The sequence below is a fragment of the Ornithodoros turicata genome, unplaced genomic scaffold (genome assembly GCF_037126465.1).
Source record: "Ornithodoros turicata isolate Travis unplaced genomic scaffold, ASM3712646v1 ctg00001055.1, whole genome shotgun sequence".
In the NCBI taxonomy this organism is placed as follows: Eukaryota; Metazoa; Arthropoda; class Arachnida; order Ixodida; family Argasidae; genus Ornithodoros; species Ornithodoros turicata.
In genome coordinates this window covers 188,760-214,255 of record NW_026999451.1, presented here as the reverse complement: position 1 = coordinate 214,255, position 25,496 = coordinate 188,760, and the positions used below count along the sequence as shown (strand labels likewise).

Here is a 25,496-nt window from a genome sequence, read left to right as displayed (position 1 = left end):
ACCATCATCTCAAATGATATCGTTATCTGCCCTGATTTGTTGAAAACGGGGAGCGCACGCCTTTTCTGTAACACTTATGCTGTTCATAATTGTCAGAAAAAAGGCGTCCGCCCCCTGTTTTCAACAAATCAGGGCAGATAACGACATCATTTGAGATGATGGTTGGATAGGAGCGTGCTATGCGGTAAAGTTCATTTTTAAGAGTGTATGTCTGCCACCTACAGTCATTCGGGTCGCCATAACTCGCAACACGTTCCATTTCCTGTGGGCTGGTTCAGTTGAATGGGTCAGGAGGTCACAGCTGTATCTCACGCGTGATCGGGGCGGTTTAGCCGTGCCGGCTATCACGGAGCGCTCTCTAGCACTGCAGATCCGGACTCTCTTTCAGGCGCTTCACAATCCTGATCATCCAGCGTGACCACGCCCCCCTCCCTTGACTCCGCCCCCTCTCCCGGCCCCGCCTCCCCTTGGGTGCCGCGCGCCTTCACGCCCGTAAGTTCCGGTCCTACAGCTGGCTAACCTTTTCAGTGACTTTCTTCGTTTACTCCACTCTTAGAAATGAACTTCACCACATAGCACGCTCCTAGCCAACCACCACCCCGAATGACAACGTTCTCGTCCTAGATTTGTTGAAAACGGGAGGAGGAGCCTAGTTTGTGCCGGCCTCTCCTGTGGTTTTAAACAAATCAGGGTCGAGAACGTTGTCATTCGGGATTATGGTTGGCTAGGAGCGTGCTATGTGGTGAAGTTCATTTCTACGAGTGTAGGGTACTTGCTCCGAAGCAACCATACGCGATGACGTCATCTCTGCTCTTGCAACCAATGCACAAAGTATGAATGTGAGTTCACTACATGCCATACAACATTTACTTTAATGTTATCATATATAGTAAACTATGTCGTACTTCTATAATATACTACCCTACCAGTTCAGCGACGATTTATGATTTACGTGCTTCTTGCACTTAGTGGTGTAACTCTATTCCTTCAGTGCTACTCTAAACCCACATTCCCACACCAGGAGGCGACACTTACTCGCACGACAAACAGAGGCGCGGTGAAAGATAACGCCTTATCTGCCTTCCACAGAAGCAGGTTTCCCATATGCGTCGCTTCAGACTCCGCCAGGTGATCGATGGACCTCCATCTCTTCAACTGAACATCACTGCAAGTCTAAAGTGAGGTGAGGTCCCCAATACGTATATTTCTCAATATTATTTATGCTGCGTTGTAGCGATTCACTGTGTGGTTGCGATTATTTTTACTGTTCTCACTGTGTTGGCAAATTGTTTTTTATGAACTGTATAGCGTATTTTTAGAAGCGGGATTTTCTTGCGCCTGTCTTTGCTTATCCTGCTACTCCTATGCGACTCATTATCTATTAAATTGTATCGTCACAGTAAATAACGTACGCTGTGTCCGGAAAGATGGTTCGTTAAATTCCCTAAGCATCACCGAAGCGTGCCCTTGTTTCTCCTTGGACTAATATAAAGCGCCACTCTCACCGATGGTCGCTCAGAATTCCCACCTATTTGTGCCGTCTGCCTTTTTTTTCCTTTCTCGGTGGTTGTGTTGCGGTTAATTGGAACGCTCGTCATTAATGCTACCATCCCTAAATAACTGCGTACTTCGCCCATCATTGTCACCTTGTCGTCTCAACACGATTTGTTGCATCCGCAGTGGGAAACAATCTCCCTGCGCCATCCCTTCCCGTGTGTGGTGGTGTCTTTCTGAACAATTGCTGGCGACTTTTGCTCATAAGTTGTTATATAAAGTGTAAATTTAATGATGTCCTCGCTAGGAAAGGTCACCTTGGGTGGTCCGCAGGCAGAAAAACAACTGATAAGACGATAAGAACCCATGAAGGCATCACGTGAAGTACCCTCTCGAGCCTAGGAAAGAGATAATTATCTCTTTCCTAGTCACCGTGATGTGACTAGCTCACATAGGGCACATAGACGTTGTAATATATAATCTTTTCCCCTTCTAGCTTAATTGACACATATTATAATACACATTTTTATATTTGTGCAGTTTTGAAACCTATAGCTCCCCTTGATGGTCCTCTATTCGACAGAAAATAAATTTTTTTGTTATGTTAAACCGGTAGGACCCTGCTGTAGGTGAAACTAACCCTGAATGACATTACTGACATGCCATTTAAAAGTCAGACTACGGACACTTTATGAATACGTTGTGGAGGCGATCTTCAACACAACGCAGTGACGAGCATGAATTTATGAACGCCAATCGTTGTTAGAAAGCATGCAGCAAGCCCTGTATGGAATGTGAGACAACACAGTTTACACCGCACTTGTGACCACACCATGCGAGATCACCATGAGAATGTCTCGTAAGTCACATCGCACATTGCAGGTGGGCCATGGGTCCGGCGTGGGAACATCGACGACGATCGTAACTGAAGTGTTCGGCGGAGCCAGGGCACGATGAGCGCAGGGTACAAAGACTGACACGTGATCTACCTGGTGCTTGAAAAAAGTACTGAAGAAAAAGGTTTGTAAGACTCGAGTACTATTATACGCTCCATTGTGTGGTATTGCATTCAGCCAGATAACATAGTTGACGGGGACCATAGCCCGCATTGCCTTGACGTTTTCTTTTACCGTAGCAGGTATTCGATCAACCACCCGTCAACACGTGCCATCACAGCGAGGGCTCCCAGGGAGGTCACCTTCTTGCACACGGTTGTAACGCGCAATAAGGTAAGTCCCGTCAGAGCCTCCCACTTACCAGAAACGACCGACTGACAAAAAAAAAAAAAAAACGGAAAAAAGAAAAGTAAAAACGCGTATGCTGGAATCTGTTGCGTATAATTTGACGCTAGATAGACATTTTGAACATAGAACAGATTCCTTAAAGGGACTGTCTGGACTCCAGATGTGAAGTAAATAGTCCTCATCAGATGATAGTCATTCGTGTAGTAGTTTTCTTTATTTTTTACGAATCCAAGCGGAAAATATTTTACTCGTTGGATATGTTACCCGCAAATCGTTTATTTGAAGTTACTTCGGTTATGTGACTGGTTGTATTTTTTACAACTTGATGGAAAGAGAGATACATAACAAACGTAAATATATAGTGTAACACACTAGCGCGTAAATAACGCAGTATAGGCAGTACAAAGACTCGTTTCCTTCTATAGATTAACTCCAGACGGCTTCATCATTTGCAATGCTCATCTTACCTCAGATATGCGATCTTTTGAATCGCTATGTTTCCTGTGTGTGAACCACACTCTGAAAAACCTTCCTACTTTGCAGAGACGATGACGACCGTTACGACAAATAAATCAGAGCTGGAGCTTCACAAACTCCTTGAACGAGCAGTCCTTCTCTCCTACTACGACAAATTCATCGAGATAGGTGAGCCAAAACGGAACTTTGTATCACCGGGCACGTCAATCATGGACGTGACACTTTCGTCGTCAACCACGCAGAGCCAACAGGTCGGGAGTGACCGCTGCCGAGGTCATGGGTTCGAAACCCTGTACCATGCGAGCAGGAGTCGGTCACGTCCTCCTCTGAGACTGTAGCCAAATACGCTGTCCCGTGCGATGGGGTTTAGCGAAAGTTGAGTAACTCTCAGTATAGGACGAATGATAAGGTACTTCTTGAACAGAGTTCCCTTTCGAGGCAAACCCCGATGTTACTAGAATGCCTATTTTCTTTCTACGACCGCGAAGAGGCAAAGGTCCCAGTACAAACTATCGCGTGCCAACGTTGTCTACACTGAGGGATGTGTTTATATTGACGTAATTCATTTGCAGAAATATGTTGCAAAGACAACTTTCACCTTGGAACCGAAGACCCGCTTAAATGGGTTGTTGGGTCGGGAAGCGCGTACGTAAGATCGATGGTGTAATTTTCTGCACCGCTTTGTAGCTTCCTTTGGTGACCTTCCCCTCCCGAAAACAGCTTATATATTAAAGGTACTGTAAAGCAGCACCGATCAAATGTCATTTAGTGTGGCTATTCGGTAGTCCAAGCCACCAGGACAAATACTGTGCAAGTTTCATTCCAATCGACAGTACAATTAATTAGAAAATTACAATTAAAGATTACGGGCAACACTGTACTAGGTATTCGAAATGAATCCGTACTTCTGACACATACGGCGGCAACCACATTGCATGCGTATAACACTGGGCCCGGCATAACAATCCACCATAAAATCCGCCCCTGCAATCCACACAACGATCCACATCTGAGGATAAACGGATAAGCGAATTGAAATGAAATGCTGAGCCGTTGACAAAAAGTGTCAGACGTTCAAGAAGGGACTTGTTTGTTCAGAGGTTCACAGAGGTTCACAGAGAGAGTTTGTTCGTTCGAAAGAGGCCACGAACAAAAGGAGCGCGCAGGCGCAGCAGAGAAGTACGGAGAGCCCCCATCGAAGAGCGACCAGCACTGGGTTACTTCGCAAAAACAGGGGTTAACAGGTTAAACTGTTAACAGGGGTTTCAGAATGCATAGGTAGACAGGAAAACTAATAATATGGTTACTAAAATAACAAAGTTCCGATGTCATATTGTGTAATACCAATTTTCAGTGTTGCCCGCTGTACAGGGGGTTGTTTGACACCATGCGTCGCACCGCTCCACTATGCCGCATCTTTCATGGCAAATTAAAAATATTTATAGCGCGTTGTCGGTCGTGTGGTTATGCATATGGTATTTAGAAGCAACAAAATCTCTAGACATATCACCGGCATATCATGCTTGTCTACTGCTTTACAGTACCTTTCAATAAACGGGATTTAAAAACTCGCATACTCTCGGAAGTACCGAAAAAAATATCCCCAGATATACATAGCGTTGATCCCTTTAACATTTGGGGAAATATATTTTTCGTACGATTTTTTTTTATGTTAAGTGAAATACCCTACAACAGAAGCCTCAAGTCCTGAGAACAAGTGCTTTATATTACTAAGAGCAGCTACTTTCCAGTACTCTTTGCATATTCTCAAGTACAACGATGGTTGCCTCATGATCTAAAAACTAGGAATCAGAGAAAAATCTGTTGGAATATATATACACAATTACCTCAATACTATGCACTTTGGAGTACGGATCCACATGTCAGTGCATTGGCAAAACACAAGGCAACTGTTCCGTCCACAAAAAAAAGAAGAAAAGAAAACACCGGTCCAGATAAATAAATCTTTGATATCGAAGATGAAGGCTGCAAACAATGACACTGGTACCTCTACAACGCATGGAATTACTTGTCTTGATAAGGCATCTGTCCACCCTAACCTCACTTACGGATTTGCCCTTAGGCGGGGACAATGTGCAGCAGCTTCGTGACTCCAGCGGACACGATTTCCAGGAGTTGATCAACATGGTAGATATGGCCAGAAAGCCACCTCACGTCAAGAGGTTCAAGAAAGCACTGGCAGAGTGGAAACCAGACACAGGTAAATAGAAAACTAAATTTGAAGAAAAGGCTGTCTCTTCATGTACCGTGTGTTGGCACGCGTGCGCAGTACATAATGTCCGTATAGAAAGATGGCGTTTCGTTGAACTAGGCCTTAGTCCGGCCTCACAAGCAGATCAGTTAACGAGCTATTTTCTGCAATCTCCGTAAGTCTTTCTAATGATTCTAATTGCGTGCACGAATCTCCTACATGGAAGCAACGATCGCGTAGGCCTTTGTGGGAACGCCTGGCTCTCCGTATCTGCATAACTTGGCAGAAGTGGAGGATAGTTAGGTAGAATTGCAAGCGGCTGCATTCCTCTCTAAAGAGCTTCCTCAACCGACAGTTACGTTTCCGCCTCATTAGCCCTTCAGTCGTTTCCGACAATGAAAAAGTGCGTCTGAATCTAAGAATAAAAACGACAGTTGCAGCAACGTCCACTCCAGCGGATGGTGCAGAAGGGGAGCTTCACAAGCTACTTCGAGGAGCGGATCTTCTCTCCTATCACGACAAGTTCATGGAGATAGGTGAGTCAGAATAGGCCGTGTCGATGCGTACGCGGAATACTAAAGGGAAGCTAGTCGTGCGTGTACATGTGATGACAAGGGACGGTGGCCGCATGATTCAGAGCGTACCCACTACCAATTAAGCCTGTTTGGAGAAGAGAAAGATAGGGATTATATTTAAGAAAAAGCAAATCCGCTTAGCACGCAATACGTATTTTGACTCCCACCTTGTTTACAAGCATTGGGGAAGGAAAGAGAGGAGGAGCCCTACTGCTCTGAGAGGTGAAGCCGAGATTTGAGGGGCCACTCCAGGTGGCCCTGGTGGTCCTGGTAGCGACACACTACGGTGGTTTCGGTATCGCTTGAGTGTGCTCGAAACCAGGCGGGGGTCTAGGTCCAGAAGGTCCAGAGGTCCAAAACTCCAATTCTGGACTTGAACATAAGCTTCAAGGGTCGTCACCACCGCGGAACCCTCGGTGTCTCTCCGTCCAGAAAACGTTGTACGCTGGTCTGATTTTATAGCGCGATCACCGCCGTGTATCACGGTTGACGCAACTCTTCGGGATATTCCTATAGGAATATCGAAGGAATGAGCGAACCCTATAGGGTTCGCTCACCTTTCAACGCCTGCTGTACCACCTGTAGCCGCACATAATCCACATCAGTGTGTTTTAGTGTTACTTCTATAATGCACGGAGTCACGTGTCTTGGAACCTTAACCTAACCATTTTGGAATTGTCTCTAGGCGGGGACAATGTTCAGCAGCTTTTTGACTCGACGGCGGAGGATTTCCAGGAAGTGATTGACCTTGTTGATATGGCCACAAAGCCATTTCACGTCAAGAGACTGAAGAGAGCACTGGGCCAGTGGACAGGACCGTCAGGTAAATGAAGAACCAAACGGGGAGAAAGGACCCAATCTTCGTGTATCCCGTATAAGCTTTCGGTACCGTGTATAATGGCACCTTGAATGCAGGGAAGGCTTTCTTCGTTGGTTCAGAAATCCAATATTACGAGCCAAGCAGTTGACGACCTATTTTCTGTTATCTCTGCAATATACGTAATCGATCTAATTGGATGGAAGAACATTTCAAATTGAAGCAGATTATCACATAGGTCATTTGGGGGTACTGGACTTCTGCATGCACGATTGCATAGAAATATAGAATTGAGAGATAGAAATGCTGACAGCCTACGCACAACTGACCCCAAGCAGCACAATGTAGTGAAAGTCGTGCGCAATAGGGGTGGACGGTATGTGTCTTATTAATGTTCTTTAGTTTCACGAGTCTGTTCAAGGCCTTCCACCCACCCGTCCACCCCTATTGCACTCAACTTTCAGTACACTGTGCTGCTTGGGACTCTATTCTCACACGCGCTGTCGCCACATCAATCACTCTGTAGTGTTATCTCTGATCATCGTTAAATGAAGATAGTGATAGGAGTTTCACGTTATCTTACAATTAATTATGATTTTGTGTGGATGTCGATCGATGGCTTAACAGTCGACATTGCTTTACAGTCGCGGTAGCATCCAGTGCGGCCGACGAATCAGAAGGGGAAGGTCACGAATTACTTCGACGAGCGGATCTTCTCTCCTACCATGACAAGTTCATCGAACTGGGTGAGTTAAAAAGTGTGTCTATGTGCATCGAATACTAGCGGAATCCAGGCATGTTGTTGCATTTGCAAAGGCGTGTGTATCGGTGGGGCTGGTGGAGGTGAAAGGCGAAATATGGGATGGAGGGGAGTGTTAAGATAGAGAGAGTTAAGCCGTCATCTAATTCTGTCCCGAATGCTAGGTCTTCTTCCTGCGCTGAAGAAGCGCTAAATTTCAGCTCGTACACCTTTGTGAGCGCGCCACAAAAATTCCACGCTTCACTAATTGGCAGAGGGCGCGGCATGGTGGGTGGACGCCCCCAGCCAAAACGGGCCCTCGGGGTGTTTTTCATATACGTACTTTTACCATATAGCCGTGTAGATGCAACTAAACATTAAAAAGGCTAGCTCTCTATACAGTTTCAATTATTATTACGAATAAATCTCCTTTGACAGATTGATAATTTCGGCATGCTCAGCTAACACTGAAGATGTTAGAATGATGGGATGGTTGTGTTGAAGCTCTAAAATTGAAAGCTCTAAAGTTGAAGTTCCAGTGGAAGGGAACACGAAAAGAAATGTTTAGTCCTGTCGTATTTTGTGCTCTTTGCTTAGCCTTTCTTGCCATTCTAAGATGTAATTTAAGAATGCTTATTTTAGAATGGGTCTAAATGTTTTCCACATCTCTTGAAGAGAAAGAATGAAAAAAGACTGAAAATAGGGTCTTTGTGATTGCAGAGGTTAACGAGCCCTATAGTATAGGTCATCATAAAACTATTTAATGCGAGACAAAGGCAAAAATTCGTATTCCAGGTCTGGTAGGGCCTTCTACAATAGGGATGTGTCTAATGTGTCCGAGGACACTTTACGGATGTTTAACTGAATATAGTCCAATTGCCGGGAGTAGACATCTTTACTAGTTTGAACCGCACCGGCTTTCAGCAAACATAACAAAATACAGTTAACGTTTCGGGTCCCATTCGGGTCCCATCATCAGAATGACGCTGTCCTGGTCGTCACCGGGTATTTACGTAGAAGAGGAGCGTAGCATTCTGGGAGGGGGCCTGGTTGTCGATTGATAGCTTCTTTTGTTTTCTTTATGTGCCATGACTCCAGCTGTCTCCTCACCCCCCATTTGTTCTTTTTCGCCAGAATGCATGGGTTGTCAAGGTCTAACACGTGTCCTGTTTTGCGCGCGTGTTCACACAGTTCTGTTGGGTTTGTTGCTGATTTCTCGATATCTTTCTTGTGTTCCTTCATTCTTGTTCGTGTCTTCCTTCCTGTTTCTCCGATGTACACGGCAGGGCAATCTTGACAAGATACCTTGTATACAACGCCTCGTTCTTCTTCCGGTGGTGTTCTGTCCTTGGGGTGGCTTAGTACGTTCCTCAGTGTTGTCGTGGGCTTAAATGCAGTTTTAATATTCACCTGGGAGAGCACCCGTCTAATTGGTTCTGACACACCCTTCAAGTAGGGGATGGTAACGTACATGGGTCTTTCTTGACTACTTTCCGCCTGTTCCGGGCGTGTATTCATCATTCGGTGGTATGTATCACAGATAAATTGCTCGGGGTATGCCCTTCTTCGTAGATCCGCTTTGGCCTTTGTTATTTCTTCATGTCTTGTCTGATGATCTGAAGGGATCTTCATGGCACGTGAAAGCAGGGAACGAACAACCGATCGCTTGTGTTCAAGAGGGTGCCCCGAACCATAATGCAGGACCTGACCTGTGTCGCACGGTTTTCTGTAAACCGAGGTCTTCAAGTTTCCGCACGGGTCTCTTTGCACGAGGACATCCAAAAAGGCGATCTTTTTCTCTTTCTCCTCCTCGCACGTGAACTGGATGTTAGGATGAATGCTGTTCAGCTTGTCAAAGAATGTGTTGGTGAAATTCTTCTTAATAATCACAAATGTGTCGTCAACATAACGTCTGTAAAAGGTGATGAATTGTCCTGCGTCCTCTAAGGCCTTGTCTTCAACAAACTCCATGACTAAGTTGGCAATGGTCGTTGAAATTGGGCTGCCCATGGGGCATCCGTCGGTTTGTTTAAAGAACCTGTTCTTGAATTGGAAGAAGGTTTGTCCGAGGCATAACTTTAAAAGTTCTAAAATGTCTTCAACTGAAAGATCAGTGCGGTCTTCTAAGTCAACGTCAGCTCTCAGCTTCGTTCGGACTACGGACAGAGCTACGGATGTTTAACCTCGGTATTGGATTTGTTCTCAGGCAAAGACAATGTGCAGCAGCTTTGTGACTCAACCGACGAAGACTTCCAGACACTCACCGAGCACGTAGGCATGGCCAGAAAGCCCCTTCACTTGAAAAGATTGAAGAACGCACTCAAACAGTGGTCAGGCCATTCATGTAATTGGAGAAATCCCGGGTTCTGGTAAAGCGACTCACTTTTCGTGTACATGCTCCTGGCACTCCATGGTAGTATTCATACACGACGGTCCGTATTGGCCAAGGAGAATTCGGTTGTATACGTGCGGTGTTTTCTGATTCCCAAGTGATAGGCTGAGTATATACATAGTTGCAATGTGTTACTTGGCACTGTAAATCAGTCGTATTTTGCTTTACGTTTCCTTTACTTCAATCTCCGCCCGTTATGCTTCGAATTATTCCAGTCGTTCTCACGAACAATCCGCGATCCACAAAAGATGTTACGGCCCCTTCGGAGCACGTACAGGTTGAGGTTATTAAAGGCATGTGCCTCAACAGGGATTCTGAACTTGGGACGGGAAATTGGGGAATTGAAATGGAGGAAGGACGCCACGCGGCACTCACTTCCGGTCGTCACTTGTGTAGTAGGGAGTAGGTATGAGTAGGGGCCCCAGGGGATAGCGCCTGGATGAACGGCAAAACGGGTGCATGCGTGAGCGAAAGGGTGTTGATGACCGATCACGTAGGGAGGTACCAAGGGTGTTGCAGTCCTGTGTCTCAAAACCTATACGCACGACTTCCTTGTCAGGTGGGCTCCAGTTACATCAGTCATTGTGTCATTTTATGACCGAGTGTTTCTCTGGAGCTTGCAAAAGAAATACAGTGAAGGTAATAAAGTAAGTGAAACGGTGGGCCCAGATGTTTCCTCATCCATTTCACAAGTCAGAGGAAAAAAGAAATCCTCAGCCCCTCCTATGGTTTTATTATCTTGTCAATGAACAGCGCGATGGCCGTAGGTTGCTATAGGTCTGGTTCCCTTAAGGACGTGGACGTCAGCCGCGAAAGATATGCACGATGGCTCACAAACCCTATTGACTGACATGTCTCCCGCATTTCAGAGCCAGCTGCGTTTCGAGATTCGCACAAACGATGTAATACGCGTCTCTTACCCTTTGTTGTGAAACTCTGTATACAGGCCCTCATCGTACGGGAGAACCTTCGCTGAAATATGAACCGCGTAACAGGGGGTCAAGTGTTACATCCCCTTCTAATTATGTCCTTCCCCTTTCTGGTCCAGTATAGCTTACGTATTCCTTTATGCTAGCGTGTCGATTTTATCTTATCTTAGCTGAAAATTTAAAATCTCACTACTCAGACATATGTGTCTGTATCGCCTACACTGAACTTCCTTTGCAGCCGTAATGACGTCCATTCCTTCAAACGAGTCGGAGCGTGAAGTTCACGAACTGCTTCAGCGAGCGGATCTCCTCACCTACTACGACAAGTTCATCGAGAAAGGTGAGCCAGAAAGCGACTTCGTGTCACCAAATATAGCGAGCTCACAGGTACTTCGGTTGTTTTTTTAACGATCAGGATAAATATTTTTGGACATGCTCGCTGAACGATTCGCCTAACGATTTTTCCGCAGTCAGCCTCGGTAGAAAAGTGGTATATTGCGGCCACATGCCTCGGATTTGAAATGGCGCGAACGTTTATACGAGGCCTGTATGCCTTGTTACGTCTCCGAGTTATTTGAATAATGTTCGACTTTTTGGAAAGACGATTGGGCAAAACGAGCCAAAGGGAAGTCAACTGTGAGCGGCATATACGTTTAAGGTGTCAACAGGTATACGATCTACGGTGTGCCGAGAGTAAAGAACACTACAATGGTACGTAGATGGAAAAGAAGGGCGTTGAAGACACACACCCCTGACGATAGCCCTGAGACCCCTGTATCTGTCCATCTCTCGTCGTCTCCTATAGTCTCGCGGGAGAGGTAGATATCTTCGTTAAAGTAGAGGTATCTAAATATCAAATCTCTAACGATGTATAAGTGGTGTTACAAGAACACGTCATTCATCTAGCTGTCCAGTGTAAGGAACATGTTCCAAAAGCAACTCCAACCCTGCATACCTGTATAAGGTTAGGATAACCACATATACTGTTCCTGTTCATGAAATAGCTTGTAATTGAATCAATTAGGGTGCCATAGAACCGTGATATCGTCCACGCAAAGAGAGATGGTCTGACCTCTGAAGACATGCGTTCACCTGGGATTCTTTACGACCTGAGTTGGACTATCAGTTCATGGTTGTTCGTATTTAAAGTCCATAGGAGAGGAAGACGATCAAGTAACCTTGGAATCAAATTCGTGGCGTACTCGGCGCGGCTTGAACCTTGAACTCGTGTTCATTAGGAGGAAACGCTTTGTAACCACGTGGACCCCTCGGGTGGTTGAAATTTTTGTCACCAATTTTAACCGTATAGATTATAGCTGGAACTGGCAAGCTGGTGCTTGCCCTTGCAGAGCTCTAGCACTACTGTCATCAATTCAAAGCTACCGAGAAATACAAAAAAAATATGAATCGGACAAATTCCTATGCTCGATGATACAGTCTCTCGACTCGAGACCGTCTCAATTCAGTCGGATGTGGTGCGTTGGTTAGGATCGTCGCAGTACACAAAGCAGTTTTCAAGCAGTCTCCGTCCGATTACAATCCAATTTCTATCACAAGCTTGTCTCGCCAGTTGGTGGAGCGTAAGATTTTTAAAAATGTCACAACTTTTGTCGAAAACAATGGCTTTTTCTATTGTTATGGGTACCGTTTTAGAAGATGATATACCTGTCAGACGCAACTGTCCCCAATCTTATACGATCATCTCTCACTCGACCTCCAAGCGGCTGCAGTGTCCCTAGATTTTGCTAAGGCACTTGACACGGTATCACACGTATCACGGTATCACGGTCTCTTCGATGAACGAGCCTCAATATCCAACACTGCAGTTCTAACCTGGACTGAAATTTTCTTCGACAGTCGGAGACAGTGTGTCACACAGTGAACACTTCGTCGCACTTTGCCCGCGTGTTCTTCAGTATTCGCCAGGGATCAGTCACAGCGCAGCTCTTTTTCTCATAGATTGAGAAGTTACCTGTCAAAAAGAGCTCGTTACAAGTTAAGTTACCGTATGCAAAATGTAACTAAGTTAATTCTTCAGTTCTTCAGTCTGAAATGTAACTCGCAGTTAGTAAGTTACTTAAAAAAAAGAACGAGTTACTTGTCAAGTTACTTCGGAAACAAAATAGCATTACGCAGGTGCAGCGCGCGTGAGCAGTTGAGTTAGAACTTGTGTTGCCTGTGTAGGGGTGCAACACGCTTAGTTCGTTTTCGTTTATGTCCAACAATAGAGCTCTCCCTGTTTGTAAAGAAACGACATCATTGTGTTGGACAGCGCTAAAAACTTGGTAGAATTGAACTTCTCGCGAAGCTAGACGTGAACAAGGTTGCCTTCGAAAGCCACGGTCTTGGGGGGGATTACGATATGGTCCCTTAAAGGGATGCGACCCTCAGTCCTGCTTTTCTTTCAGTGGGACGTAGCGAGCAAGTGCACGTTCGTGGAACACGGGCCTCTCCTTCCGATTTGTTTCGGTTTCTAATCAGTCTGTCTACCAATGTCATGATGACGTTTCTCTGGTAGAGGTCCATTGAACGCGCATCTTCCTCCCTGTGGGCGCACAATGGTTCAGCTTCATTTCAATGGCCGTCGTTCCTACTTCCTGAATAAGACACTGCATTGATTGAATATCACATTTTATGGCAAAAAATGCCATGAAGGCTCCGGAGAGAAAGCAAGAAAATATGTGGACGTGAGTGAAAAGCGAGTTAAATGTAACTTGGAACTTAACTTACTTTGGCAAAGTTACCTGAAAAAGGAACGAGTTCCTCTGAAAGTTACCACGGCGCAAAAGTACCGAGTTAAGTTAGAAGTTACCAAAAAAAGGAACTTCGTTACAGTAACGAGCTACCTCGAACTCTGCAGTTTTTCTCGATATTTCTCAATGACCTGCCACCTGACCTAACCTCACAGGTCCGTTTGTTTCCCGACGACGGCGTCTTTTATTGCATGATTTGTTACGCGTTCGATTCACAGGATTTGCAGTCCGACTTGGGTAATATTTCAGCTTTGTGTCCGACTCGGCACCGAAGCGGCACATTGTCAGGTACAGCGGTCGCCGGGCAGACCAAGGTTGTTTGCCTTCATGAGCGGCTCTGTGAAATGAAACCACGCACGGATAAGACATCTGCCGGTCACCCCTATCGGTTCTTCTTAAATCAGTACAACAATAACAGTAGTGTCTTCGCTGTAGAAGCCCATCTGCCCCTTCCTATACCTGAGCTCTGCGAACAAAGAGGTCTCTTCCGTCGCATTTTTTATAACAGTCACTCGAGCACAGACATGCATTTCTTCGAGGCTGGACTATTCCCTCGAGGTTCATTGCAGGCAGGCAAGGTACACAAGCAGGCTTTTCTGTGCCGTGACATTGTCTGTTTCACCTAGTGCTTTGTGTTCGTTTGGCGCGTCTCTACCTGACCACCTTAAAGTGTTTTGTACTGGCGTGGTGCTGCGGTATTGTTAAGTTTGTATATGCCCACTACGTGTTCTATTTAGCATAACAGTTGTTCTATTGTTTGAGTCAGTGATTTGCGTTAATTAACCTATAGTGCCTTAATTTGTATAGTTGACTGTATTGACTATTCATATTGCCTAGGTCGCACCGTTGATTTGTCTGGTTTCAAACTTCTAGAAGTCTGTGCGTAGCCAGTGCCACATCCGTTACGCAATGCCCCTAAGCCGGCCTCTAACTAATGACCAATAAATAAATAAATCAAAACGACAATTTCTCTCGCTTGTAGAGCAGCGCTTTGCGTGGTCTACAGCGCATTTAGTAAATCGTCTTCATGAGACTTGGAACGTGTTTAACTTAAGTGTTGAACTTAAGTGTTGAACTTGACCCTAGGCTTAGACAATGTGCAGCAGCTTTCTGACTCGACGGAAGAAGAGTTCCAGGAGTTCATGGATCTTGTTGGCATGGCCGAATTCCCTTTTCACGTGATGAGGTTGAAGGACAAACTGGAACAGTGCACAGGGCATCCAGGTGAGCTACGCACCATTGAACTGAGGCACAGCACTCGGTCCTCGTGTACTCCACCCTCGGCATTCCTGCGCGGAACATAATGACTCGGAGAATGTCGACACATTTTTCTTCCTTGATTCAGAATTTACACGCTTACCAACTATTTTTTTGAATCTCCGCAATGCACCTACTGTCGTACTGACTAACGACGCAGACTGAAGGAACGAATAACCCTATGGACCCGATGATGGACACACCTATATCCTAATACGCAGTTTAGTTGTTGTTGTTTTCTCAATTTACACGCTTGGTAGTATGTTGTGTGCACAATGCAAACTAACAACGTCTATCGAGGTCTCGCGACCCGTTTAGATACGTAGATCAGCAATCCACTGCTGTCTTTACACTTATGTACCACCATAACACCTATCGTATATTTTTTCTTTCTGTTTTTTTTTTTCATTTAAATGGGCCCTGAAGAGGTTCGTGCTCTCTGTCTCATAGGATACTGGACGCAGTTGTATTCCGTATTGAATGGTTATTATTTTATTACACGCACAATGCAATGTAGGGAGTGTAAGATGTGCGCGCTATGTCGCTTAATACGAAGAAAGGATATGTCGTGATGACGAAGTGTCCCACCTGCCCGCGTGGAGACCGCCTGTGTCCGTTCTACTCGTTAGCTCCACTCACAGACAATACTTTACTGCAATTGGAGGATGCGGCTTCGAATGCGATGCGACCTTTGATTTCTTTTCGTTAGCTGGTATTTACCATATCTTACTCTGCTTATTACGCCGAAATATCGCTGTCATCCTTAATAGATGGTTATCGACGTGTCTGTAATATATACAGGGTGTCCACGCTAAGTGTGAACAGATTTTTTTAAAAATATATATAACACTTTTTCCAAGATGAAATCAATTGCAATATAGCATATGCTGAAGGGCACTCCCTAGCAGGGCATTAGCAAAGTCCAAAGGCAATGTCTTAATTAACTTTCCTTAATTAACTTTTTAATTATAAAAGCTACAAAGTTGTCCCAATGAGAACATCTGTTCCTTTCGGTCACCTGATATCGTAGCCGTTTTCAGAACAAAAATCCGTTCGATAGATCGCCCGCAAAAAATTCGTGAAGGAACGCCATTTTTTTCTTTATTTTGTTCATTGCGCTTCTTAGAAGACGCGTATTTCCTTCATCCCCAACGGGAGAGGGGGAAGGAGCACAGTGCCGCCTCATGCGTCGAAGATGAGCTTTAACTTGCGGAAACAAAACAAAAACAAATGTATCGGGTGACTCTATCGGAACTGGCCTTATCTTGGGTTGCATTTTCTGTTTCCTTTTAATCTTTTTCCAGGACGCGAGAGGCGATAGTGTGCTCTTTCTGCCTCTCACATTGGGGGTGAAAGAAAGACGAGTCTTCTAAGAAGCGCAATGAACAAAATAAAGAAAAAATGGCGTTCCTTCACGAATTTTTTGCGGGCGATCTATCGAACGGATTTTTGTTCTGAAAACGGCTACGATATCAGGTGACCGAAAGGAACAGATGTTCTCATTGGGACAACTTTGTAGCTTTTCTAATTAAAAAGTTAATTAATGAAAGTTAATTAACACATTGCCTTTGGACTTTGCTAATGCCCTGCTAGGGAGTGCCCTTCAGCATATGCTATATTGCAATTGATTTCATCTTGGAAAAAGTGTTATATGTATTTTTTAAAAATCTGTTCACACTTAGCGTGGACACCCTGTATATATATATATATATATATACGTAGACAGCATCCCCAGCTAAATGCGAACGTACTTTTTATATATGTATATTAAAGTAAAACGTAAAGAAATAAACATTAAAGCATGCAACGTCACAACCGTCTGATATACCAACCTCTTTCGCCTGCGATGGCGGCTTTCCCGTTCTCCTATACGTGTCTGCTTCATTCTCGTCGTAACAAAACCGATGCTTCGGGACGGCCGCTGTGACGACCACCGAATGGAATGGACGAAAATGGTACCCGGAGACATTGACGTGGCTTAGTTCAGTTCGGAACGCTGTTTCGTACGCAAGCACAGTTGTATAGTTTATTAAGAGCGCAATAGTCAACCCGAAAATAAGTGACACGTTAAGGACCAGCTACAAATTGTATTGATAAGTATGTATTGATTACCTTAGCATCGTGTCGTTCTATTTCTGGATATACCATCCGTGCACACTGAGATCCCAGTGTTTGTGTTATACTGGGAGCACGGCGACATTTTTCCCTCGTGGCGTGCGGCAGTATCTGGGCGACGGAGTTTGTCGCGAGAGGCGTTTTAGCGTGCAAAAAACGCTTCGTGGGAGTCAGATTTCAGACAACGTGATGATACAATAAAAGCGAGTGCCGCGATCCGGACGAAATGTCACACTTGATCAGTCTCTTTTACTTCGATGAATATGTGTTTAGGTTACTAATTTCTTTATCAAAATTACAGGAACTTATCCGGCTGGTCAATTTGATCCCCACGTGGAAAGGTTGCAACAGTGGAAAGACCTCAGGAAGGAAATGCACGAAGCCATTGCGGCCAAAGACGAGGCTCGTGTTCTAAAGTGCCTGAATGCTATGCCTGTATTGAAACTGTGGCTGGATCCTGTCACAAAAAAGTCAGCTTGTTACAAAGCAGTCGAAGAGAAAGCTTTCCGTATTCATGGTCTCTTACTCTCGCGCGAATGCTCCCTCAAAGACGACGAAGAATCATCGTGTTACCAAGGTCTCACACGCCTTGAACGAGCTGAAATTCGTCGGCAACAATATTACACCACCAAATACGAGGACTCTTACATCGACTATCTGAAAAGCAAATCGCGGAGCACCACCGAATGTGATGACTTCGGTGTACGATTGGAGAAGATGTTTAAGCAGCTCTCCAGTGATGAAGTAAACAGGATTATTCTCAAAGTTGTTTCAACAGCACCACACCTAGAAATAGTGTTCGACTCTGCGGCTGAAAACGTTCAGAGGATTACTGGATCCGGCGGGTGTTCCACACGCGGTCTGACCTATCCTGAAGAACAAATGGTTTGTGTTTGCGGCAGCACAGAGAAGCGAGAAGTTTGGGGAACTCTCATTCATGAGTTGTCCCACATGGCACTGTCCTTAGTTTACAAGAATGAGGGAAAGCCATATAACCCCGGCGACAAGGAGAAGGAACGTGATTACCAAGAAATTCTGAACGACGTTAAAGGAAGGAAAAATGATGTGCATTTCCTTATCCAGAAAGCCTTCGACAATAATGAGGAAGGAGAGCTAATTGTACGGATTCCTCACATACTGACCGAATGTGGCTGCGATGAAGGAAATAGGATTCTGGAGCTTCAAGCACCGAAACTACTAAAGTTTTTCAAGGACACTGTCATGCCAGACATGCAGAGATACATTCTGAATGGAATCCGGTCCATAGATTCAAAAGAAATCGAAAACGAGAACGCAAGACTTGGAGAAGCTTCCCGTGTTGGCCAATTCAAAGTCAATTTCGAGAAGCCGCTGGACTTGCGTGACCTGCAAGATATGCCTCTTCTTGTCCTTGCGGGTCCAGAACTGAGTCTCCTCGAAATAATGGTTCACAACACTGTGCAATCCACGGGGCAGCCATACTTGTTTTTCGAGCCAAACCAAATGGACGATACGCTAAAGCATGTGTTAGTGAACTACAAATGTCGATTTGTGCTTGTAACGGTTTATCCAAACAAAAACGTCCCAGTTATTATTGAACTTCTGAGCGAAGTATCCCGTGTGACTGGAACAAACGTCATCTTGGTTGTGGAAGACAGACACAAAGAGTACTTGACGGAACAAGTGGCAAAAGACACATTAATTGCTGGGAAACATAAAGTTCGCAGTATCGTCGAAGCAGACATTGAGAATGTCACGCGCGACTGCAAAGAAGAATTGTTTAAAAATTCTTCGTTAAGCCTTCAGGGCGAATATGTTTCAAAATTTTCGAATGTGATGCATACTGATGCTTTCTTACGCTGCTTAGACACTTCGGTTTTCCTAAACCTGTGCCAATGTAAGAAAATTGACCTGGGACCTCGTCTTCATAAACTTGAAGGTTCTGTCAAGAACTGTTATGTGGAGCGAGTGTTTACAAGGACTGTGCAAATTGACCTGAAAGCGTGCAGACTGGACGATGACAAGGAGGCTTTCGCACTTCTGAAGTGTCCGCATGAATACTTTGCAAAACTTGTACCTCATGGCTACGACGCAAAACATCAGGAAAATTTAGAGCGTTTTCAAAAATTTGTGGTCCTTCAAGAGTCACGTGACTACGACGCTCTCTTAGAGAATGTTATTTACCGAGACAAGACAGTGCATCTGTTCCGCATCAATGAATCGGGTAACGGACTGCTGTGGACTAAATCAAATGGCCCTCTCAGTCACCTTCCAATGACTGGGAGTGAAGATTATACTACAGAAGCGTTGCTGAAAGTGCCCGAGAAGGTCGTCCTCGTTTCTGGCGCACCTGGTATGGGAAAGACTGTGCTGGCATCTCGGTTGTGCACACGGTTAAAAAGTCAAGACAAGAAGCGGTGGGTGCTCTACGTCGACCTTGTTCAGAGAATGGCATCTGTTAAAACTGCGTCGCCTACTCTGGAATATCTAGCGAATCTGTGCCAAGTACAGAAAGATGGGCTGGAGTTCGCTTTGTTCCAGGAAAGCTTGGAGAATGGTAGCCCTTTCGAGGTCGTAGTCATGTTGGATGGCTTCGATGAAGTCAACGAGAAATGTCGCAAGTGTGTGCTCGACCTTATACAGTTTCTAGCTAACAAAAAGGTTTACAAGGTGTACCTACTTACTCGCACTGTGTTTAAACCCCATGTACAAGATACCTTGCACACTGTGTCATATGACCTCGTTCCTTTTTCTGATGAAAACCAGAAGGATTTCCTCACAAGATATAGGGCCCAAAGAGAAACTCGAGCGACCAGCAATGAGTCATTTCTGCAAAAATTCGAGCAACTGTACGAGACATTGAAGAAGAAAAACAAGACAATCCTAGAAACCCCTCTCCTACTTCATATGATGGCTCAGATAGAGAGCGGGGAAATTACGAAGTCTGGCGAGTACTCTTCTTTGCTCGAAATTGCTGACATTTCTGCTGGCGAAAGTATGCACACTGTACATATTTACAAGATGTTTGTCGAGTACAAGCACCTTGTGCACAGAAAAGAAAAGGTGAAGGAAGACATCCCCCGAAGTGCTGTGCGAGGGGACGACACCGCGAAATCTCGGTTCTACGCAAACCATAGTCTCCTCGCTATGAAGTGTATATTTCATCAGGATGCCTTGAACACCTTATTGAGTGAAGACGAATTAGTGCAGTTAGATCCCGAAAGAAATTTCATGAAGGGCGTTGCGGACAATTCTCACAAAGAGGGCTTTGTGAATGGAATTAACGATGGAGGAACGCCCGAGTTCGTTCATAAGACTTTCGCTGAATTTTTCGCAGCTCACTACCTTCTGGAGAAGGCAAAGATCAGACAAAAACCGAGCTTTAGGAACAAAGTCCTAGAATTGTATGGTAAAGAAGACTACGAGGGTGTAATGCTGTTGTTCGATGGACTGGCGTCGGAGTCCTATCCACTTCACTCTGCTGTAATAAACAACGACGCTTCATATTTTGAGCAACTCGTTATACAAAGAGAGGATATAAGAAATAGCATGTTGCAGGTGGATGAGCTCAAAAGGACGCCATTGCACGTAGCTGCCCTGCATGCTGATGAAGCGACATTGAAGAGGCTTCCAATGGATGATGAACTAATCCAGAATGATTTGTTTCAAATGTCACCGTTTGGATACGCGGAGCTGAATTGTCCATGGGAAGAAAAAGACCATATAATATTGTGGGTACCTTCTCGGACTGAGACTTCACCTGTGAGGGAGAGACTCAACGTATTATGTGACGGATGCAGTGAGGAAGCAGTGAAACGCTCTACCGAAAATATTCGCTCATGTGGAACCTTCGAGGAAAAGACACGTTTTCTAGAGCGAGCAATATTCACGGCTGTGATACACGACCTACGAGGCGTTTTAGACGTGTATCTGAGCTATGTGTCCCCGAAAAAGAGTACCGTAATCCTAAGCACAGACACCATGAACCAGTTACAATCACGCGAGGAACGAAGCTTGAGATATTCTGCAGAGCTTCGGCTAATTGAAGATCTCGATGATATCAGATACGGTAACAATAGAACTGTTCCTTTTTACGCAAAGTCGGAGGTTGTTTGCAGAATGCTCCTTCCTTACTGCGATATGGGAATTCTTGATGGGGATGGAAACAAAATGTTGCACATTAGTGCGAAAGAAGGAAATCTGGAGACAACACAGTTTCACCTCGCACGTTTATCCGTTAACAACAGAAATAGAGACCTTAAAACTCCTTTGCACTTGAGTGGAGATGCAGCGATTGTGAGGCTACTTCTTCCTCTTTATCACTCAGTGAATGTTCTCGATTATCGTCAACAATCTCCTATGGATACATTTGCCAAGAGAGATGATCTGGAGTCCATGAAGTTGTTACTCCTTCGCACTCGGACATATCAGATCAGACTGAACACGACACTTCATGTGGCTTCTGACTCTCATTCCCTCAAAGCTGTGACGTTTGTTCTACCCCACACAAATGTGCACATGCTTAACTCCAAAGGAGAAACGTGCTTAGACGTTGCTTGGAAAAGTTGGCTATATGAGTCGAGTTCGGAGTCCAACGTTGTGAGGTGTCTCATCCCACACTCGCTTGTAAACTCACCTGAAACGTTCGGCTCATCACCGTTGTACATCTGGGCGAGAGGTGGTAGAAGGAAAAGGATGCAAACTCTATGGCCTTATTTGCGACACAGTGACTCTAGGCATGCACAGAGGATCAGCGGAAGCTCCTCTGCTCATGTGCGGGTGAACGAGGATTTCCAAGAAGAAATTTGGTGTCTGAAACTTCTCTTCCTCCATTTAGATGTCATCGCTGGTGATCCTTATAGCCGTAAACTGCTACATGATGTGGCAAAGAGCAAGCTACGTGGGATAAAAGAAGTACACTACATTAATTACATTAAGGTGTTATTGCCACATTTAAATCTCAATGAGTAGGATTGTGTAAAATATAGCGTAGGAAATGACGACATTGTTACCTTATATCAAATATGGTCGGACATGAACAAGACCGATGATCCCCACATTGACGATGTCGACACGGAAATGATCGACGACGATGGCAATACGAAGTTGCTAATAGAAGCAGAGGAAGGTAATGTGGAAGCTGTGGAACTTCACCTCTCACATTCATCAGTGTGGTTTACAGGTGAAGGAGAGAATACTGCATTGCACTTGAGCGCGAGGAAGGGATATCCAAATGTGGTGAAGCTTCTCATTCCTTTTTATACATCAGTGGACGTGATCAATGTGCATCGAAAAACGCTGATGCGTGTCTGTGCCTCAAATGGATACCTGGGTGTTATAAAGTTATTATTACTCCGCTCTAGAATGAGTTTTCGTGACAAGTATGAAAGGGCACCTCTTCACTTGGCCTGCATAAGCGATGCCGTTGTTGATATCGTGAACTTCCTTCTTCCGCACTCATTCCCTAATATGCGCGACAGCTTGGGTTTCACGTGCTGCGCTCTTTCCGCGATAAGAAGGAATATGAATGTGCTGAGATGCCTTGTCTGAAACTTATGGTTCTCCACTCATATGTCAGTGCAGTAGATGAGTGTTTTCGTAAAACACTCGACCAATTTGGAGATCAATTCCCGCGTCTACAAGAGACTAAGAGATCAAAACTCCTGAATTGTATTTCTCTCTTGCTTCCTCATACAAATGTTTCTGCTAAGGACGATGAAGGCAAGGAACTATTACAAGCCCTCCAAAGTAGTCAGATCCTGAATTGGATAGCTTCCTTGAGAAATGGACTCGCTTGAGTGACCTTCATTCATGATGCCGACGATTGTTGGCAACGTTGTGGTTAAGTACCATGTGGCACCGAGTTGTCAGTGGACACGAACTCTGCAGACGATATTGCAGGTTTACTAGAGCTTTCAACACAGTATACTGAGTGCTTGCCTTCATCCGAGAAAGCACAAATATTAGCAAGGGTCAAAAGTAGGTGATTTTGTGATTGTGATTATAGCTAAGGCACTTTTTTTCTGCTTCTTGTTCCTTATGTTAAAAAGTGCCGTTCCGTAGTGGGTTCATAAGGTGATTTGAAAATGTGTAAAAAGTGAGTTTAATCCTAATGTGCTAGTTGTACGGTTTGCTATGATATACAACAGTACTAGAATACGACTGCATGTGATTATGTTTACATAGGGTATCTCACAGAGAGTGGAGATAACTGTAATAGACCGATTGAACCTCGCATTCTTAAAAAAAAGTTGGTCAATGTTATACATTTTAGAGTGGTAATGGATTGTCACCAATGTTTGTCGAAAGATGTGTGAAGTTGAATCCATCTAGCAGAGTGGTACGCTTCAACGCTCTAGATATACGTGTCCTAAGGTTACAGCCCTTGGTGTCAAATGTATATGAAATGAAGTGGTTTTCGCACATTGGAGAAGGCTTAATTCAAATTATTTTTAACTATAGCTCGCTTCGCTGCAGAGTGGTGTAAAGTAACTATTGTCGAGCGAATCACATGCGCGAGACACTCGTACTTTTATTACGACCGAATAAATGTACGGGTTCCAAATTGTTTTGCAGTTATGATTACAGGTTACAGGACATATTACTTTGACGCAAACCAGGTTTGCGTAAAGGATCCACGACTGACTCAAAAATGCCCGTCACAAATTGGATTTGTGTGCGTGTGATTAAATGATTACATGAGCTGTGTTTCAAGGAATGCGTCCAGTTAGATGTCATCAAGAGATGCAGAAGGGTAGAAAATCTAGTGAACTGGTAAAGAAATATCTATATTTATTTATTCAAAGAGCTCTGCAGCGTCGTAAGGCATTACAGCAGAGGAGGAGCGTTACTTCTAATATTTAGGTAATACAATAGTGATGCTATTTGTATCATTCTGAGTAGGTCAAACACACAATATTACAAAAAAAAACGCAAGAAAGAATAACAACAAAAATTAAGAATCAATGCATAACAGACCTATAACATTGACCATAAATAAAGAGTTATGGGCAGCATTAACAGCTTCTTGAGGCAGAGAATTCCACTCTGGAATGGTCCAGCAAACCAAAATCCATACCTGCGATGAACGCTGAACCACGCATTGGGGCGATGCGTTCGTTCCCAGTAGGAATGCCAATCATCGAAAAAACTCCGAAAAACGCACAACTTGGCCACCCGAGTAAAGTCCCTGCAAGCCTCCCACGGATCACCCGAGCGATCAAGCTGGGATGATACGGTGTGCGTCTTTTGAGGTATTGGAGTGAAGCATGCGTGTAGCCCAGAGACTGCGATAGCCCCTCCTGCCGCTATCCGCCCACTGCCGGGGCAGAATGGCGAAAACCACTGAAACTACTGCTTTCGAATATCAGTGAAACATTTTTATTTCCTAAGCACAAATGGCCTTGTACACAACACGTGCTACATACGAGAGTACTAAACACACTGTTGGAAAAAACTCTCAAACACAGTGGAGGTGCAAGGTTCTACCTATTCTCGCTTCACAAACACATTCACAAACTTCTCTCATCTCTCTCAGAAGAGAAAATAGTAATAGGGAGGACTGAACAGCAAACTGAGAAATATTTGTATAGAGGGTGTCCCAGCTAATATGAACCACGGTTTTAAAACAAGCGAAGCTTCTACGCGAACAGCAGCTGCTGAACCTCGTTAACAGCGTGATCTGCCTACCCGTTTTTTCTCTCAGTGCTGCTAATAAGTAACTTAGGGATAACAAAGCAAACTTTTTCACTTATTATATAGGTTCGATGTGTCAACCAGAAGGTTTAGACTGCGTTGAGAAACATCTACCCCCATGTCTCAGTCAAAGTACACCTTTTTTCTTTTTTCAAGAAAAATGCACCGCGTTACAACCTGGAAATCCACAGCAAAGGTGGACATATTTTCACATACGCGTGGACGCTATTCTATCGAAACGCACAAAGCTCGCTAAAACAGATTGCCACTTCTGATATTATTTCGTATTGGGGTAATTTCGCGATCTTTTTGCTGCGAACATCGTCTGCGTAAGGCGTGCATTGCAGCAAACACATGGAATGTGTGTTTACTCAAGACAGCCTACAACCTTCGAACTTACAGCTCGGCCCAAAAATAAATTAATAATATTAATAATAAGTATAAATATATAATAAATTAATAATGTATAATTAATGTAAATTAATGTATAAATTAATAATATTAATTAATAATAAGTACAAATTACTCGCACTTAATTTGTCTCAAGGAAAAGATACATGTGAACAAAGCATACTACTTTTCGAAGCATTCAACAGCTGTTCTTGATATACAACACTTATAGCTCTTTCTTGTTGCATTCCTCGTTCCATCATATGTAGCTGAGACAAACTGTACATCACAAAATATTTCGATTTTTCCCGCGCATAATAAAGTTTCAAGGAACAACGTTTCAAGTCAGATCACAAGGAAATATTGTGTAGAGTACTTCAATTGGATAAAATATGCTCTAGAAAATATCACAGTATGACTTCCCTCTG

General features: G+C 44.3%; 1 protein-coding gene and 1 long non-coding RNA gene across 5 annotated transcripts; one reads left to right on the top strand and one right to left on the bottom strand.

Annotated features, from left to right (window-relative positions):
* The first annotated feature begins 1,076 nt into the window (after window positions 1–1,076).
* LOC135376194 (uncharacterized) lies at window positions 1,077–23,687 on the top strand. 4 transcript variants are annotated; one of them, XM_064608794.1, is made up of 11 exons: window positions 1,077–1,183; window positions 2,377–2,514; window positions 2,633–2,723; window positions 3,282–3,383; window positions 5,299–5,436; window positions 5,862–5,963; window positions 6,688–6,825; window positions 7,464–7,565; window positions 11,118–11,219; window positions 14,719–14,856; window positions 17,306–23,687. In XM_064608794.1, the coding sequence occupies exons 4-11, from the start codon at window positions 3,287–3,289 to the stop codon at window positions 21,952–21,954; spliced, it is 5,466 nt and encodes a 1,821-aa protein (XP_064464864.1). In that variant the 5' UTR covers window positions 1,077–1,183; window positions 2,377–2,514; window positions 2,633–2,723; window positions 3,282–3,286; the 3' UTR covers window positions 21,955–23,687. The 4 variants fall into 4 exon arrangements, with proteins under 4 accessions (XP_064464864.1, XP_064464863.1, XP_064464865.1 ...); XM_064608793.1 differs by having other exon boundaries at window positions 2,630–2,723; XM_064608795.1 differs by having other exon boundaries at window positions 1,113–1,188; window positions 2,630–2,723.
* Window positions 14,598–22,072, bottom strand: LOC135376197 (uncharacterized). Its single transcript, XR_010417573.1, has 3 exons — window positions 21,996–22,072; window positions 21,620–21,879; window positions 14,598–14,921 (listed from the first exon to the last, which is right to left on the bottom strand). It is a non-coding gene; the product is annotated as an uncharacterized LOC135376197 (long non-coding RNA).
* Window positions 23,688–25,496: the final 1,809 nt, after the last annotated feature.

Excerpts from the sequence above, each read along its gene's own strand:
- LOC135376194 (XM_064608794.1), top strand. The coding sequence starts at position 3,287 with ATGACGACCGTTACGACAAATAAATCAGAGCTGGAGCTTCACAAACTC. Across the intron at positions 5,437-5,861 it reads AGAGTGGAAACCAGACACAG|TTGCAGCAACGTCCACTCCA; the intron begins GTAAATAGAAAA and ends TAAAAACGACAG. Across the intron at positions 6,826-7,463 it reads CCAGTGGACAGGACCGTCAG|TCGCGGTAGCATCCAGTGCG; the intron begins GTAAATGAAGAA and ends ATTGCTTTACAG.